Genomic DNA, 19,655 nt, shown 5'->3' with positions numbered 1-19,655 from the left:
GTTTGGAAAGGAAAATTTATGACTTACAGAAAAACCATGGAGGAAGGATCAGTGGGGTGTAAGACTGTCAGCTCTGGTGAATTTCATTATTAGACACCTTGAGTTAGTTTTGTGACTTATAATGTTATGGCATTGTCATTGCAAATTTGAACTTTTAAACATTCCACAGCCACGGTGCTTGCTGCATTGAAAATCATTATCAAATGATGTATATTTTGAAATGCAGCGTTTTCAAAATGAAAGTTTGAGCTTTGTGTTTTTTTTCCCCTTAACCCTTCTCAGATCAACTGTAGAGAAACCAAAGTGAATAAAAAACATTTTTTTTTAAAAAAGGTTTAAAATTGAAAACTGAGATGTCAAAGTTCACTCAGAGTAGGTACAAAACCATGTTTTTATGTCCAGTTTCAGATTCTTCCTAGAACCATATTACCAATATGATGCAGCAAAAAGTAGTGGCGAATAAGGGAGAAAACTGGTAAATACTTGGCAGTCTGGCATTGCTACACTTGAACTGATGAACATAGGGCCCTACCAGTTTAAAATTCACAATTTTCTGCTCTTACCACAAGTGAAAAAGAAATTAGTTAACATTTAACCTATTAGTGAGATATTTCGTTTTATCCACAAACAAAATACTAATCAATAAACTTACTTTTGTTAAAATCAACCACATCAATCAATATTAATATATATATATATATATATATAAAAGTAGAGACTTTATGTTGAAGAGCATTAGGTTGTGCCAAGTGGCACATTCCTTGAAATTCTTTTTATTTAGGCTTCTACTTCAAAGAGATTGCATTTATATCAAATTATTAGTTCATTGAATCAGCTAATAGAGTAAATGTATATACTAATTATCTATAGTTGTGCATTAATTATTTATTTTTAATGAATTTATAAGATTATTTTTATAAACTTTATTTAAGAAATAATTTTTATAAACTTTAAAAACACACACACTCACATACTATGATCAAATCACTACACTATTTTTAGTGTCTTTCTATTTTGTTTATTAAAAAACTAAAGATTATTTTTTTTTTTTACAAGGAAAGTTATTGATTTTTATTTTATTTTTATACATCGATAGTTGAGAGTGAAGGATTTGAATTTGAATCTCTTTATTAAAAATTGAGATGCCAACCAATTAAACTAAATCTTATTGAAATATTGAAGAAAACTAATAATGAGTTGCACCACACATCATGCGAGAACTCAACTAGTAGATAACAAATACTTAGAGATTTAGAAATAGACAACCTCAACCACAAAATGCGAGCTGTTGTCTTCTTGCAATTCCTGAAATGTTCAAAGCCATCCCAAAGCTAGGCATAAAACCATGTATAAAAAATAGATTGATATTCTTAACTGTAAGGCATAAATTATGTCTTCATATGTAAAATATAAATTAATAAGTAGCAGCAAATAAACCAACACATAAAGAAGAAATCATACAAATTGAAGAGGAAATTCAAAGTCCATAGTTCATCCGGGATTACTCTAGAGACATTCAAAGAAAAAACTTTCCTATAATAGGAAAAAAAATCAACCATGAAACGAAGATTCATAAATTGAAGAAACTCAAGATAATTTGAAGTGTAGGTTCTTTAATATACCAAAATTTTCAGAACTTATCAAAAATATTTAATTTTAAAACAAAAAAGGAGTAATTCCATTGTGTTTCAATTTGTATATGAATTTAATTTGTGGATCACTAAAACTGTGAGCTTAGTAAAGGTGGCAGATTGAATGATATTGTTAGAAACTCTGAATTGGTAGAGATTTATTGAAAAATTAAATTTAAATTTAGAAAAATGAAATATCACCTAAGAAGGAACCTTTAAAAAAAAAATTTTTTAAATTTAGAAAAAAAAAACGTTATAAAGAAGTATACATTGACATCTCAACCTTAAAGATTTCAAACTAAATTGCACCAGCCAAATTAGACGAACAACTTCAATTTTCTATGATCGACTGTAAGAGAGGGTCGCAACACCCAGAGGAAATATATACACACACACAGAGTTACATATATAATTGCTACGATATTTCATAAATGTTTGAAATTTCCATCATTTAATATTGATTATGTTAGTTGGTTGAAGTTGAAGAACAGTAGGTATTGCATTTTGATTTCACACTGTATATTTGAGCTTTGATTTGTATGCACACTGTAATTAATAATGCCCACAAACACGTATTGCAGTGTATGCTGTTGAGTTGGGGGTGGATGAAAAATATTTCCTTTTAGTGTTGGCTAGAATATTTGCAGTTACATTTTGTTAAATTCATGTTCCAATCATGCAATATTGGTGTTGGAGCATTTTAATATTAAATAATTAAAATGAATAAATAAATTTTATAACATAAATGTAAAGATGTGGGAATGAATGTGGAAGATGAGGAGTTAGTGAAAATGTTTAATCCCACATTGAAAAGGAGAGAGACTATTTTATTCTTTTTAATTGTGGTGATTAATAGGTTAATATGAATTGTCTCAAATATTGGGTCAGATACGTACGCAAGGGGGAGGTGAAGGGTGGAGGTGTCAACAAAATTAAATGCATTAAAAGTTTATTTTTTTTGTAATAAACATTTTTTATTGTAATTTATCAAATTAAATGCATCATTAAGAGATGTTATCTTCTGCATAAATTAAGAGATGACGATATTTTACTATCTATTGCAAAAGATTCTTGTTCAAGAACTACTATATTTAATTCTTCTCTACCATGTCTGATCGAGAGGTCCGATACCCATCAACTTTTCGTTCTGACGAATTGATTAGTAGAATTTCTAGCAGTGCTAGTTCCACTATTTACAAGGCCAAGTATTTGAACACTAAGGTGGCAATCAAAATAATTCATCTTGAAAAACCGAGTTCAAATTTTGAGAGTGTTTTACGTGCTGCAAGGAGGATCTCACCCAAAAAAATCCTTATTGCCAAATGTTTCTTTAGATCTAATGATTTTATTTGGGTGGTATTGCTGCTCATGTATTCTTTAAAATTGATAAAATATTATTTGCCTCATGGGTTAAACGAGCGGCAGATTGCCATTATTTTGACACCAACTCTAAAAGTCGTTGCAATAATAACTTAAAAGTGATAAATTATTACACTAATAATAATTAGTTGTAATAACTTATAATTTTCAGTCTAATTGAAGCTTTAACACTAACTAGCTGAGTTCCCGCACGATGTGTGGTGCAACTCATTCTTAGTTTTCTCCAATATTTCAATAAAATTTTGTTTAACTGGTTGGCAGCTCAATTTCCAATAAAGACATTCAGATTCAGATTCTTCACTCTCAACTATCGATGTATAAAAAAAAATTTCAATAACTTTCCTTGTAAAAAAAAAAAAGGTAATCTTTAGGTTTTTTATAAACAAAATAGAAAGTCACTAAGAATAGTATAGTGATTTCACAGTATATATATGTGTTTTTAAATTTAAAATTGCATGATATATTGGGTCATATAAATAGGCATGTTTCATGCCTACAAAAAATGCAAAATATTGTTCAATTATGTTTTTTACATTCTAGATTTTGCGTTAGAAAAGTTATTTATTTATTTTTTCATTTTTTGGACATTGTTTCAATAGTTTCAAAGCCAACTAAAATTTTAAACTGAAAAAAATTATTGTAATAACTCGATACCAATTATTTGCAATCTATGACAATAGAAATTTCAAAGTAACAACTTGTTGCAACAAATATATCATTGCAATAATTAAATATCAATTATTTTACTATCTATTGCAATGACAAACATAAATTTGCAACGAATATGTTATTACAATAATCTAATACTAATTATATCATAATATATTGTAAAGAAAAATATGAAACAATTATCTATTACAATGAAGATAACGTTGCAATAACTTGACCCAAATTATTTTTGTCAATTATTTGCAATTTATTGCAACGAAATTTGTAAAATAATAGTCTATTCCTACATGATATTCAATGTAGTAAATTGTTTATTGTAAAAGCAAATATATTATTACATCAAAATTGCCATTAAAATATTCAAAGTTTATTGCAACAAATTTTTTTTTTTAGCACAAACCTGTTACCTCAAATTTTATTGCAACACTTTGTATAAACTATACACTTCGCATAAACTATTACAATAATTCTGATGTTATTGCAACGATTATTTTTTTTGTAATAAACATTTTTATTGTAATGTATCAAATTAAATGCATCATCAAGAGATGTTATCTTTTGCATAAATTAAGAGATGGTGATATTTTTCACAATTACAAATATCGTAAACTTAAGTATTAAGATATTCCCTTATTTATAGTAGAGAAGTGCTATGTACACAATAATTTTACATCAAATCATAAATGATAAGTTTTTATTAGTTCTAACTTACCACTTAAGATTTATTGTAAAAATGTTTTGAACATAGCATTTCTCTTATAGTAAAAGGTAAATCGATTAATTTTCCAAACACTATGAGCCTTGTTAATGTGACCACCTTAAAAACAAAACCAAAAAAAAAAGTAGTGCAGAGTGTGCTTTCATGTTTCATGGAAGCAACGCGAATAGTGAGTATGTATCAATAATTGACTTGCCACATCATGAATCATTAACTACAATAATTATGCTAAGAAAATGTCATTAAGGTGATCTATTGATGCTGCTTGTGGATGTAGGTCTAAGAGACTAAGTCTAAACCTTGTATATCCTTATCTTCTTTGTGTGTTTATTTCTTCTATTTCTCCATTTCTATTTTTGCATAAATTCTATATGAACCTCATCAATATGAATATGATCACCTTCAAAAGAAAAACTTCCAAAACAAAATGGTAAAGTGTGTTTCATATAGAAGACGTGACTCATTAAATACACTAATTATGCTAACAAAATGGGTGATTTGATTTTCACTTGCTTCCATTTGCTTTCATGTATACACTTGCTAGCCAAAGGTCTTGTAGCTGAATTGATACATTCTCAAGCACAAAGTGCTCGAGGGTCTAGGGAGAAAAGGGTGCAAACTGTAAGATTAACAGCATATTATAATTATCTCTAGAAAAAATTGTATACATTTGCCAAGTTACAAAGGTCTCTCTCTCTAAACCTATTGGGTGTGGGTTCTGTTTGGATGTCCTTTTTAAGAAAATGTCATTGTATGTGTGTGCATATATATACACATGATTTAAATTTTTGAAAAAAAAAAATTATATTTGACCTCTCCAAAATGAGTAGTTGGCCTAAAAAAATTCAAAAAGTAAAATGGTTTGTACCATGAAAAATAGTTAGTCTTGTGGGAATCAATAATGATAATTTCTTCAAACAAAAGGTTTCTTGATCTCTTCTTAGTTTATGTTGAAATTTTTGCAATCCTTTTATGGTAGGTTCAAGGGTTTGATTATACATGAGAAGGGTGTTAAGCATCCCTTGTCGTTCCTATAAAACAGTTTGCTTATTTAAATATCTCATCTATTTTGGCAATACTTAAAGTCATTCTTAGAAAATTAACCTAAACAAGGTGATAATAGGTAATGAATGGTTATGATGAGATCAAAAGACATAGAAGAAGACAATTAACAAAATTTGAATAAAAATTTTCAGTTTCAAAAAAAACAAAAAAATTACTTTATTATGTCTTGATTTTTATTATATTCTCCTATTGTGTTTCTCCTTAAGCAAGATTTTGGAGCATTGAGCCATTTGAAGTTTGATCTTCTAGTGGTATTGAGTGAAATCTTTGGACTTCATTATTTATCGTATCCGTTAGATAAAGAGAAATGCTATGTTCACAATATCTTTACAACATTTACAAAACAAATTTTAAGTGGTAAGTTGTTACTGATTGTTATCGGTGGGCAAAAAAGTAATTTAAGTAATGTATTCAAATTATAAATCAGTAACAACTTATCACATAAAATTTGTTATGAAAATGTTATGAATGCAACACTTCTCTTAGATAAATTAGTGGAGAGAAAAACAGATTAATCATTCTGATCAAGTCTGAGCTCCAATTTGGGCTAGTAATTCCCATTTGGAGATGGTGACTTATGCTATGTTAGGGTATTTGGAATGATGTACTAAGTGTGATCCTATGTCCTTTGAAGTCAAGGATTTCGATCATTTTGGAAATTTTGGTCATTTAGAGACTATTATGTTTTACCATCATGCAAGTATTGCACTACTTTCACCCTCAAGACCGAGCTCTAGAAAAAGTTTCTTCTATTAGTGGCATCAGGTGATCAATGTTTCCAAGAAAACAAGGAATTGAAAATGGCTCGGATTATTCTTCCCTCAGTAACTCTTGTGCCTACAGTACTTCTGTCTATTCTTATAGATAGATCTTCTGGAAACTTATAAATCTTTTTGGTTGCACCCTAGTCTAGTATCTTTACACGTTGAAGATTGTTCTAAGAGGAACAGGTACCTTTGATAAAGAGTCATCGTTAGAAGCGAATGTCATACGTTGAAGCCCTCAAAAAAAAAAAAAAAGGGGGGGACAAGTACCAACCTGGCCTTTCATTCAATAATGACTCAAAAACTTGCCCCTCCACCCCCTCAAATAGCCCAAAATGGACCCCCACCCAATAAGATGATGAAATTTAGCATTTGTTTAAAATTTGAACTTCGTTGGACTGTTAGTCAACTTGGTCAAAAATGACATTTTGATCATCTACACCTTTGACATGTAAAATTGAATGATCCTACATTCATTCGAGGTAAATTAAAATAATTTAGGCATTCCCTTTATTTCGTGGTCAAAATTCTTCTTTTTCTTCTTTTTTGTTTTGGTTTTTCAGGAATCAATGAGTTTAATAATGGTTCTATATCACTTGAGGACTACAGCAGAATTGATTACCATAGTAGTCATCTTTCTTTTGCACGAAGTGCTATAATGGGAGTCTTTTAACATGATGAATCCTTCCAAACCATTTATTATTTGTGTACAACATAAATGACAGATTTGAATGTTTGGACTTTGGATTTTGGTAGGAATGGAGTAAATGTGAATGGATACTTTGCTTGGTCATTGTTGGACAACTTTGAATGAGGCGATGGTTACACTATTCACTTTGGGTTAGCCTATGTAGATTACAAGGATAGGCTGAAAAGATATCCTAAAGATTCAGCCAAGTGGTTCAAGAAGATTTTGAATTAAGAAAAGTTTATCACCCAGGTTTCATGTGTTTTGCGATTCCTAGAACAATTTGATTTCTTGTATAAGAGTGTTTCAATAAAACTAGGTCCATATATAAACCTAGTTTGGACCTAGGTTTATGCAAAAAGAAAATAAATAAATAATTCATTTATCACTTTTTTGCTAAATTCTCAAATGGAATACATCCATGAGAGGAGCTGCTAGTTTTACAAAAGAATAGAATTTACTCCCTTCTTAAAAATCTCTCTAGCTAGGGCAACCCACATAACCAACCATATATCCATATCTTATTCCTTCTTGGACTACCTTTACATAATTGATAATTTAAAGGGCAACGCAAATTGACAACAACATGCAAAAAAAAAAAAAATGTGGGATGTGGCCATGGAACAGAGGCTCCAGTACTCCATAATCTCACAATGAAGTTTTTGCTTCTCATAATTAAGGGAAAGAAAAAATAAATCAAATAAACTTAGATTGCTGTTGGGAAGATGAAGACAAGTGAAAAGATAAAGAATACGGTAAAAATGGAAAATGAGAGAGTTAATGCATTTTATTTATTTAATTAGAACAATTAATGGCTTAGATCACTAATTTCTTGAAAAAAATAATGATATTATAATAAGTGTTTTTTTAAAGGATAAAGTTTAATTACAAAATTGGTTGTAACTTTAGGCTATAAATTCACTCAATAAAATAAATATTATTATGTATTTTGAAAATCTAACCGTCGAATTGCATATTCTTTACGCTCTTAATACACATGTCAAATTTTGTGTCAATCGGATATTATTTAGTATATAATCTATAAACTTATATTTTATGTATAATTTTAAATTACAAAAACTTTCAATTTAAAAATTTATTGATGACATAATTATTAATCTTTTATTTTCTTGAAATTTTGCAAACATGGAGGATATAAGAAGAAAATGTTATCCAATGGTGAATTTGTCAAAATTCAACTCCAATAAAAAGATATTAAGTGAGTTTGTAGCCTAAGACTAAAATCGATTTTGTAGCTAAATTTTGTCATTTTTTAAAAGAGATGTAACTCTTATAAAGTTATATCAAGTATAACCATGATTTTCAAACCCGGACAGTTTAATAAACCGTAAAAGAGAGAGGTTCAAAGTTTTAAGATTGAACTGGAATCGAACCATAATGACATCATAACTAGTTTAATAATTATTTAAAATATAAATAAATATATTAAATTAGTGCAAAACAGAAAAATTAGCTAAAATAATTCAATTAAAACTCTAAATTTATATTTTAACTATGTCTAATATATCTATCTCAAGCCCAAATATGAATATCCATCCAATAATAATAATTATTATTTTTTTATAAAAAGAAAATTAAATGCATCAATTTGTACCGGCACAAGTGGACAAAGAGAAAGATACGATGTATCATCCTATCATGTGGGGTTCGAAGGTCAAAGCTTTGTAAGAAACAAAGTCTCAAAACTGTCTTTCCCATTTTCATTTTACAACGCCCACGTGACTAGCTCACAAACCTAAAAAAGCACTACAAATTCCAATGCCCACGTGACTAGCTTACAAACCTAAAAAAACACTACAAACAAAGGTGAATGAAATTAAAGGAAGAGATAAAAAAGCAGTTCAAACAAAAGCAGAGGAAATTAAAGGGAGAGAGAAGAAGTCAAAAACGGCTCTAGAAGGTAGAAGCTGGAAGAAGAAGAAGAAGAAGAAGAAGGAGAAGCTGGTATCCAGCTGAAACAAGAAACAAATCCGAGAAGATATAAAATAGTGGGCGGTAACGTAGCTCTATTTTATTTTTTCTCTCTTCTTATTTATTATTTAAAACATTTTACAGATATTTATTTTTTTGTGGAATGACTTTACAAATATATTTGCATACTCTTTTTTTGTTAGATCAATTAGAAATTTACGATTAAAAAATGGTGTGACTTTAGTCAAGTTCTACCTGTTGTAACTTAAATTCATCTCGTTTTGTATATATAAATATGAAATTTGATACTGTGATACTGTAATGGCTATTAATAGACATTTTTAGAATAGTATTTATATATGAAACATTTTACGTATAAAACTTGATTATTATGATTGTTATTATAAAACTTGATTATATAGAATACTATTGTGGAAAAAAATTAATCCATGGTTATGTTTTCCTATATATATAAATGTAGACTTGAGGGGGACATATTAGAGTATCAAAAGCTATTAGCCAATTATGGGGATTAGTGGTCATTTCATCCTATTTCTAATTGTCCTGGTTGGCTCAATTGCTCGGGGTGAAGGTGTAATTCAAAATTATGACTCAAATTCTGTTAATCGTAGAAGTTTTCCTAAGGGTTTCATATTTGGCACAGCATCATCTGCTTACCAGGTTTGTGTTTAAAATTCTGAATTAATATATGTGTTGTTAATAAAAAATTTATAACTTAATTAACACATTTTTGGAAACATTAAGGTTATGTTTGGTAGCCGTTTTTGTTTTTTATTTTCAAAAACTTGTTTTCAGGAATATAAAGAAAAAACAAATTTTCTTGTATTTTTGAGATCAAAAACATGTTTGGTTACTTGAATTTTTTTTTGGAAAACTTTGGTTACTTGAAATTAAAAAGATAGTTTTTTGAAGAAATAAATAGAAAATACTAAAAATGTTGTTACTAAGATTTGAACCATAATGCTAACTCATTAAATGAGACAGATTCATTAAATTAAATGTGTGTTTTCATTAGCTTTTGAAAATTAGAAACTAAAAACAACTTATTGCATGTTTTCAATTTTCTTTACAATTTGAGTTTTCAGAATAGTTTTTGTTTTCTGTCTATTTTGGGTTGCCAAACAAGTTTTCTAGTCTCTAAAATAGAAAATTGTTTTTGGAAACAAAAAATAAGGGGAAAAAACAGTTACCAAACATACCATAATCCTTCTCCCAACTATTAAATTATAATATAATATATACAAACACATGTATTTCTAATCAAAATTAGCATAAAGAAGAATTTTATCTATATGCAAAAAGTCCATGATACTAGGGGCTGTTTATTTGGTGTATTTTGTCATTGTACAGTATGAAGGTGCAACGAATGAAGGAGGCAGAGGAGCTAGTATATGGGACACCTTCACTCATCGCTACCCACGTAACACTCCTCTCTTTCTCTTACTCTTACATCAGACTCAATACTTTACATTTAGCGTGCATTTGGATTGTGTTGGGATGAAAAAATTTTGCGTTTTGCTGAAAAGATGGTGGGTCCAACAGTACTATTCATGCATTTTTTGGTACTATTCATAGAATTCACTGCACTTTTTGATACTATTTATAGACCCTGCTGTACTATTTCAACTAACTTTTATCTTTATTTACAGTATTTTCAGTAATAAATTTTCAATTTTAGCAAAATAAGCAATATCTAAACATACTCTTAATTTTATTTAAAATATTATTTTATTCATTATTAATTATATCTTTCTTAATAATAGAGCAACAACGGCATATCAAGGATTTGACGGTGGGTTGTGAATCTGAGATGGGTTGTGTATCTAAGGTGTGTTGTGGCTTTGGTTGTGTATGCTATTGTGGGAAGGGTGAGTTTGAGGAGGGATTTAAGGGTTTAGGAGAGTGGGTTTTGGAGAAGTGGGTCCAGTGAGGTTGAGGCTCTCATGCTCGGGTGGTGAGTGACGGTGATGGTGATGGTGGGGTTGTGAGGAGAGAGAAGAGATGGGTTTTAGGAGTAATGGATGGTGGAGGAGAGAGAGAAGGGATTCCTTGGGTTTAGAGGAAAGAGAGAGAAAAAAAAAATTAACATTGGCAATGAACAGTACCATGCTACTAGTAGCGTGGCACTATTCATTGTTAAAATTTTTATTTTTGGATAGTTTGAAGATCGTCTGATGCATGAGTATTTTGTGGATGTTTAGCTATATTTGTAGCATCAGACTAGTTTAAATAGTCTAAAGCAAATACTATAAATTTTCAGAAGCTATCATATACAAGAAATTAAATAAAAAATAAAAACTTTAATAATAAAAAATAAAAAGCTAGAACCTAGAAGCTTATAAAATTAAAAATGTACAAATAAAGGAAGAATAAAGCAAGAGGTTTGGAGAAAGATCTTTACTATCAGAAAAAAAGAAAAAAAAGCAAGGGTATTCAACGTCGGTCGATTTAACCGACTTACAATTAATGGATGACTTCCTCCTTTCACCTTTCTTTGGACACGTATCTAGTTCAATATCTAAATCAATATATATTAGCTCATTAATCATCACAATTAAAAAAAATAAAAGAGTCTCTCTTATTTTCAATGTAGGATTAAACATTCTACTAATTTCTCATCTTTCATATTAACTCACATATTTTTATATTTATATTGTCATATAAATTCATTTTAATTAAATAATATTAAAATACTCTAACCGTGTGTCTTATAAAAAGTCTAGTGTTGGAAAAGTGCAAGAGGCAAAGTTGCCGTGTGTGTTTACGTGTGGTGTGTGTATCTATATAAAACCTCATTGTCTTTGTATGAAATAAAGAGTTGTATTATTCTTCTCTACGTGGTGCATATGTGGTTCATCAATCTAGTATTAGAGTTTCCACTAATTCAACATACCATATATAGATATATGATGAATTCATTATTCATGTGATAAGAAAGATACCATTGCTGATTTAAAAAAAAAAAAATGAAAGATACAATTACTCTTAGAATATTGCATAGGTTCAAAAATCCTTTCTTTTTTTTGGCATCGAGTTTAAATAGCTTTAATGTTGTTAGATTTTATCTTTCTAACGTTGGTGACTACTCTCAAGTCTCAACAACTCTAATAAAGTGCATGGAATGTGTTTGTTAGAATTAAAAATATGGAAAGTACTAATATGGAGTGTGCGTTTGGGGAGCAATAAAAATTATAAATTATTTCACTATTCATATTATTTTTGCTACTATTCATGGGTCTCACTGTATTATTTCAACTAACTTTTATCTTTATCTATAGTATTTACAACAATAAATTTTCAATTTTAGCAAAATAAGCAGTATTCAAACAGATCCGGAATATGTTAAGCTTTTGAAGCCAACCATCCACAGTTGCGTAAACATATTACTTTAGAACTTGGTTTCGATTAACCTTTTGGTGTTGCAGATAAGATAAAGGATGGTAAAAATGGAAACCCTGCTGATGATTCCTATTATCGTTACAAGGTATATATTGTTGACAATTTGACATAATGCAATGTTTTATTATAATTTTTTTAAAGAAGATCATGCCTTTACCATGAATTAATTAATTGTTAGTGATACTTTTTTTATATATTAATTCCTTGATTAGTTTGTTGAGATCTATATCTGTTCCAAATATTTTCGAATTAAAGCTTGTTTGTTATAATTTGGATTTTCTTTTACATTTCACATGACCAAGTGTATTATTCGGACTAATTGGTATGAATTGAATAACTTGGCAGGAAGACGTGGCAATAATGAAACACATTGGTTTTGATGCATACAGATTTTCGATCTCATGGTCCAGATTATTACCGCGTAAAATTACTAAAACCCAACTTATTTCTCCGTTAATAAGTACTCAAGAAGTTTTATATTTAATCCTTAGATTTGAATTTATGCTTTGTTTAATATTCTATTTTCTATGTTCAATTAAACTATAATCAATTAAAATCATAAATTTTGAGATGCTCAACCTGATTCCCAATTGGAGTACATAAATTAATTAAATTTTTATTGAATTCTATATTAATCAGGTGGAAATATAAGCGGGGGAGTGAACCAAGAGGGCATTAAATATTACAATAATCTCATCAATGAGCTCCTATCCCATGGACTGAAGCCATTTGTGACTCTATTCCACTGGGACCTTCCACAAGCCCTTGAAGACACCTATGGTGGTTTTTTAAATTCCCAAATTGAGTAAGCAATGATTATAATTACATACTTCCAACTAATTTCACAACTATTGAGTCAGTAAGTTGTCAAATAATAGACAATCAAGTGAGCGAATTTGAAGATCAATAACAAATTATCATCTTATTAACAAGTTTTGAAAATATGAATAAGATCGCGTTTCCAAATATAGTTTAATTAACATGTATATCGATCTCAATCGGTTATATAAACAGGAATGACTTTAGGGACTACGCTGAGCTTTGCTATAAAGAGTTTGGAGATAGGGTGAAGCATTGGATCACCCTAAATGAACCTCTAACCTTTGCTGCCCTGGGATATGGAAATGGTGCATTTGCGCCAGGTAGATGTTCAAAGAGTTTGTTCTCAAATTGTAATAATGGTGATTCAGCTACTGAACCCTACTTAGTTGCTCACCACCAGCTTCTTGCTCATGCGGCTGCAGTCAAAGTTTATCGACACAAGTACCAGGTTAGAGTGCATGATTATTGCATTTCACTAGCAAAATCAACTAGAATTTAAGCGTGATTATACCAAATAATCATTGATTTTTCATGGTAGTATCATGATTTTTTTGGATAGTACTAATGTGCTGGTCTTTTTATTTGATGAATAATGTAGTAAAAATTACACTCAGATTAAAATCAGTATGATTTTCAATCAGTTAGTCTAATGAACTGATCTAAACTACAAATGATGATTTATGTAGAAATCTCAGAAGGGTCAAATTGGGATTACACTAAATTCACCATGGGTATTGCCATATTCCCAGTCAAATGCAGAAATTGATGCAGCATCTCGAGCCCTTGCTTTTGCGTATGATTGGTAAGTAGTTTTCTGAGATTATTTAAAATTTGTGTTTTGGAATAATTTTTTCCACTGAAATTTAGTAAATTTATTTTAATGTTTTCAAAAGAAATGAGGCTTTAGTAATTATACATGAACAATAAGCTAATAAAAATCAGAATAGGAAAATAATTTGATGTCATCTCTCAACTGACTTTAGATTGAGAGGAATTTTATTTTTTATTTGTAGGTACAAAATAGGATATACAACCTAAAAAAAATTTTGAAATACAAACTTGAAATTCAAATTATCTAATAATAAACTAACCAAAAAAAAAAAGTTAATCCAAATGCACATTGACAATTTTTAGGGGAGTGTTTGGTTTATGTTTTCAAACAAGAATTTGCAATTTTTAAACAACATTACACGTATTTTCACAAATTTTTTCACCCTCACGTATTTTCACAAATTTTTTCAAACAATAATTTTCAGTTTTTAAACACATGTACCAAACGGGCCCTTAGCCTTCCAATTGGTTTTTTTTTTTAATTTATTTTTTTTCAGAAAAAGGGTTATGCTTAGTCTTTGTTGTTTAAGAAACTACGTACGATTGCAAACTAGAAAATTAATAAATATTATTGTTCAATATTTTGAGAACGCAGCTAATTGTAGATCATTTATAACTTTTCTAGGTTTATGGAACCACTAAATTCTGGTCATTACCCAGCTGAAATGGTTGCCCATGTCCATGAAAGATTGCCACAATTTTCTAGAGAGCAATCTTCTATGGTTAAAGGGTCTTTTGATTTCATTGGCATAAACTATTATAGTACCAATTATGCTAAAGATGTTCCTTGTGAAAACCAACAACCTAGCTACTTCAAAGACTCTTGCATTAACAACACAGGTTCGTTTTACTAATGAAGTTAGCTGTATTTGAATTAGTTTACTCTCTTTTTCTAGTTTTTTGGGACAAAAAATTATTCTATGTTGATTAAGTTGAAATATAATATGTTTTTGATAGATGAGCGAAATGGGATTCCCATTGGTCCAAAGGTATGAATTCTTTTACAGCTTGTTTCTTATACACAAGTTTTTATTTATTTATTTATTTTTTTTCAACTCATTTATTATACATTGGGAATGTCCGTGAAAAATTCAAAGAATCAGACAACGATAATGACAATAACTAATACTTTTACTAATAACTTTCCTCCTACCTACCATTAAAAAAATGAAGTGGGTTCTAGTTAGCTTAACTGATAAAGTCTCCGATAGTTAAATAAGAGATCTAGGGTTCAATCTCTACCTATAGCAAAAACCGACTAGTGTCGTAATTTGATGATAAAAAAGTTATCATCAGGAGTGGACCCTATAAGTTGAAACTCTCTCAAAAAATAAAATAAAATAAAATAACTTTCTCCCTAACCATAGGGCTATGTCATATTATACGTAGAGTTTTTTCTTGTGCATTTTTGTTTTCCTTGATGTATATATCTACATCTACATTGAGCATCTACATCTAGAGACTAGAATACTATATCCTACAACTACAAGCAAGCATGGACTATCTCTCCCTTCAATGTTGATATCAAAAGACCTGTCATTCTTCCTCCTTCACCTCAAAAAAAAAAATCATTCTTCTTCTAAAGTCAATTTCAATCATGATTCTGCACCTACACAGAGAGAAATACATTAGTGTCAATGTATTGAATTAGAGTATAATGTGTAATTGACTCTGCAGGGTGCTTCTGACTGGATTAATATTTATCCACAAGGAATTCAAGATCTATTACTCTACACAAAGAATAAGTACAACAACCCAATCATCTATATCACTGAGAATGGTATATCTAACTACATGAGATCATCTACTTCACTTGTCATCCATAGTGATACATTCAATCACTATATGTAATCTCTTCTTCATCTTCTTCTTTTGTTTTGGTTTTTCAGGAGTCAGTGAGTTTAATAATGGTTCTATATCACTTGAGGACAATAGCAGAATTGACTACCACAGTAGTCATCTTTCTTTTGTACGAAGTGCTATAATGTGAGTCTTTTAACATAATTAATCCTTCCAAACGATTTTATTATTTGTGTACAATATAAATGACAGATTTGAATGTTTGGACTTTGGATTTTTGGTAGGAATGGAGTCAATGTGAAGGGATACTTTGCTTGGTCACTATTGGACAACTTTGAATGGGCCGATGGTTACACTATTCGCTTTGGGTTAGTCTATGTAGATTACAAGGATAGGCTGAAAAGATATCCTAAAAATTCAGCCAAGTGGTTCAAGAAGATTTTGAATTAAGAAAAGTTTATTACCCAGGTTTTATGTGTTTTGCAATTCCTAGAACAATCTGATTTCTTGTAACCATGCACATTGGGAATGGCATATGTCATATGTTGGTTCAATTTAGCATAAAAGCCCAAAACTCCCACACCACTCGGACTTGTAAAATCTGACTATTGCAAAAAAAATTGCAATTGTGCTACAGTGCGATTCTAAATATAGCGCATTGTAACTCAATTGTAAAACAAAATATTAATATTTTATTCCTTTTAACTCCTCTCTCTCTCACCGGTCACTCTCACCTCCTCTCTCTTTATTTTCTTTTTCTTCATTTTCAATTTTGATTCTCTCATTCAATCCCTCCCCCTCTCTCGATGTTTGGGTGTGGTGTGGAGATCGGCGTTGGGCTGTAGCATGGAGATCGTCGTTGAGTTCGGAAAGATGGGAAAAAGTTTATGGGTTTTGTTTGGGTCCAATTTTACTGGGTTTTTGTTGGTCATTTGTGGGTTTTGTTTTGGCGGTGGTGGGTGATGGACAGTGAGGCAGGGGTGGTTTGTTTGAGTTTTGTAACCTTTTTGGATGGTGGAGGTGGTGGTGGTTTCAATGGAAGAGAGACAGGAGAAGATGCATTAAGTTGAATATTATTTTATTGTGTAGAAATATTATTTTAATGTGCTGTATGATAAAATAAAAGTGGAGATGTTGGGTGTGTTGTAAAATAGTATAATATAAATGATTAAGTAGTTTTTTGAGATGGTAAAATAGAAATGATAGCATTTCCCATTGTGAATGCTCTTAGAGTGTTTTGATAAAATTAGGTCCGCATATAAACCTAGTTTGGACTAGGTTTATGCAAAAAGAAAAATAAATAAAACTAGGTCCATATACACAGAATATCTATAATTTGTATGTTCAAGGAATGCCGAATGCAAAACTCATTTAATAAGAGGGAAATATCTACATATCTACATGCTCTAAAGAATTTCACTCGCCTTTTACAATTTTTTTTTTAAAAGACAGGATGATATTTTCATCAAACTTGATGGATTTTGAAAGATATACATAGAAATCCGTTAGGCATTATAGCTCAACTGACACTTTCAGATATTTCTCCAAAAAAAAACTGGCACTTTCTGATATTTACATCAGAAACGTTTAGGGTTCAAAATTTCAACTGTTAACTTTTTCTTTTAAAATGTTTAGAGCTTCTGTGAACTTTTTCTTTTAATATTTAGTATTCTCTATTTTTGTTAGAAGAATTTTTATTACTACTTAGCGTGTGTCTTTGGTGCACTCATTAATAATAATATCCTTTTGAAAAAGGCAAGCTTATTTCTTAGCTATAACTTTTTTTAATATTCTATTTTTAAGTATGACTTTACTTTTAGACAATGAATATATATTTTGTCTAAAATAAACAAGTGGATAAATAATCCTACAGGATTCTTGGAGAGAAGTGCACCACTCTTTCAAAGCTAATAAACCAAAACATACCTTTTTTTTTTAGCTAAAAATGTATCTTGTTATTTATTTTGCAACATGTTTCATAAATTATTTATTTTTAAAGAGAGTTTTTGTGCAAGCCCAATTCCTGAATAATGGGCCAAGCGTGTTGTGCACACCCCATTCCTTGCTATTGGGTCTTCCTTGTAATTGAGCTCACAATTTACTTGTTATTGTGGGTTTATGGGTATCCTACAATAGGAAGTTCCTAACTAGGTAGATTAAGGCTTACAAAAATGGTTAATCTCACTGACTGAACACTCTTCCCCTTGTTTTTCTTCTTCCCTCCTTCTTCTTTAGTTCTCCCTTCACAGTGTCTAACCCCTTTCTCTCTTGTCGTTCTCCTATTTATAACCTTGCTTCAGAGGATCACTAATGATTGCCTTTTTCATAATGTGGAAAGAGGGCTCATTTAGATTATTCCAGACAAAAGAGGGCCCCGCTTTGGAAATGGGAGTTTTGGAACCTGTGCTAGACGTTGAACATTGCTCGGCAACGATATTACCCAAGACACTATCGAGGTACCTTAGATCGAGTTCGAATAAGGCTAGACTTAAGGTCGGTACGACTACAAGCCTGATCCACCGAGCAAGGTGGACTGCCCCTCTAAGTACAATTGTCATTCATATTGTTTGGGCTTATTGATATTGGGCCAATGGTAACGGGCCAATGGTAACAGGCCTATGACAGTATAGTTTTATTTCTTAATTTTGGAGTCAAATGTAGGACCACATCATAAATATCAATTTAAGTGAGTTACTGCGTAAAAAAGCCAAAGTGTCTAAAATTAATGAACATAAAAAAATTTCAAAGAATTTCAAAAATGGATAATTTACATTTTTTACCTAATAATGTTCTTACAAGACTTTTTAAAGAGTTAAAAAAAATGCTTATAAAAAAAAAAGACTATTAATAATATTGAAATTCTATATGTAAGAATTATAGTATGCATTTTAATGTATGTCTTTTAAGTATATCCATGAATATGCATGAGTGTTACAAGCTATTATACACACACACACACACACACACACACAGGGACGTAGCCAGAAATTTTTGTTTGGAATGCCAACTTATGATACTAATTTATTAGCTTATACAAACTTTCATAAACATGCACAAACACATACTTCTATACACACATATAACTTAGTATCTTTCATAGTGAATCCTTAAGTTTTTATTTTCAATATAAGTTACCAAATTGTCTACCAAAGTGAGTAAAAAAAAATTCAATTGAACTAATGAAATATTCAAAGACATGAATGATTTAAAACTTTGACAAACATAAGAACACATTTTCCAATAAAAAATTATTATGAAAAAAAAAACATTCTCTATAACTTCTAGATCAATTGGACATTTTTTTTAAGAGTATCACTAGGCTAGATCAAATATTTGGGAGGGCCGAGTCTTATTTTTGTAGACTAATAATTAAAATGTTAAATATTTATATATAGAATTAAAATATTTTTTGGGGGACCATACATGTAGCTCCACCCCTATATGTGTGTGTGTGGGGGGGGGGGTGAGGATCCAAAACAGGTAAACAGGCGGTCAAAGTTTTTTTCGAAGAGCTAAAATCTGAAAAGATGATCTAAGGAGGTGATCTCACGATTTGATGGGAGGTTGGGGTAACTTACATGATGAGGATTCTGATGACATACTTTGGACCTCGGAGGGACGAGCACTAGTTATATAAAGGACACAAAGCTAAACCACCAAAAAGGAAAGAAAACCGACTTGGCACGGAATACGAGAAAGATGAAGAAAGAAGGAGATATAAGCCATCCCCTCCACATTAAATACGAGACAATCACTTCTCTAGCCGCATTAATAAGGAAGTGACCATGAACAGTGGTGGCATAGCTAAGATTTCAGTGTAAAGTTTGCTGGTATGTTTCAGATAGGACAAAAATTCTAGGAGTGTAATCCCAACCCTCCAAGTGTAGAATCCAGATACATCTAAGCTAGATATATAAAGCAAGAAAAAGATCTGG

General features: G+C 30.4%; 1 protein-coding gene across 3 annotated transcripts; it reads left to right on the top strand.

Annotated features, from left to right (window-relative positions):
• Positions 1-8,748: 8,748 nt before the first annotated feature.
• Positions 8,749-16,422, top strand: LOC142617196 (beta-glucosidase 15-like). 3 transcript variants are annotated; one of them, XM_075789939.1, is made up of 13 exons: positions 8,749-8,931; positions 9,329-9,528; positions 10,219-10,288; positions 12,294-12,352; positions 12,613-12,688; positions 12,907-13,072; positions 13,282-13,537; positions 13,776-13,891; positions 14,546-14,760; positions 14,878-14,909; positions 15,598-15,700; positions 15,810-15,906; positions 16,005-16,422. In XM_075789939.1, exons 2-13 carry the CDS (start codon positions 9,373-9,375, stop codon positions 16,168-16,170), a joined length of 1,512 nt encoding a protein of 503 aa, XP_075646054.1. In that variant the 5' UTR covers positions 8,749-8,931; positions 9,329-9,372; the 3' UTR covers positions 16,171-16,422. The 3 variants fall into 3 exon arrangements, with proteins under 3 accessions (XP_075646054.1, XP_075646055.1, XP_075646056.1); XM_075789941.1 differs by having other exon boundaries at positions 8,845-8,931; positions 9,512-9,528; XM_075789940.1 differs by lacking the exon at positions 9,329-9,528 and having other exon boundaries at positions 8,750-8,931.
• Positions 16,423-19,655: the final 3,233 nt, after the last annotated feature.

The sequence above is a fragment of the Castanea sativa genome, chromosome 11 (genome assembly GCF_040712315.1).
Source record: "Castanea sativa cultivar Marrone di Chiusa Pesio chromosome 11, ASM4071231v1".
Lineage (NCBI taxonomy): Eukaryota > Viridiplantae > Streptophyta > Magnoliopsida > Fagales > Fagaceae > Castanea > Castanea sativa.
The sequence above is the reverse complement of the archived record's forward strand: the minus strand, read 5'-3'. Positions and strand labels throughout refer to the sequence as shown.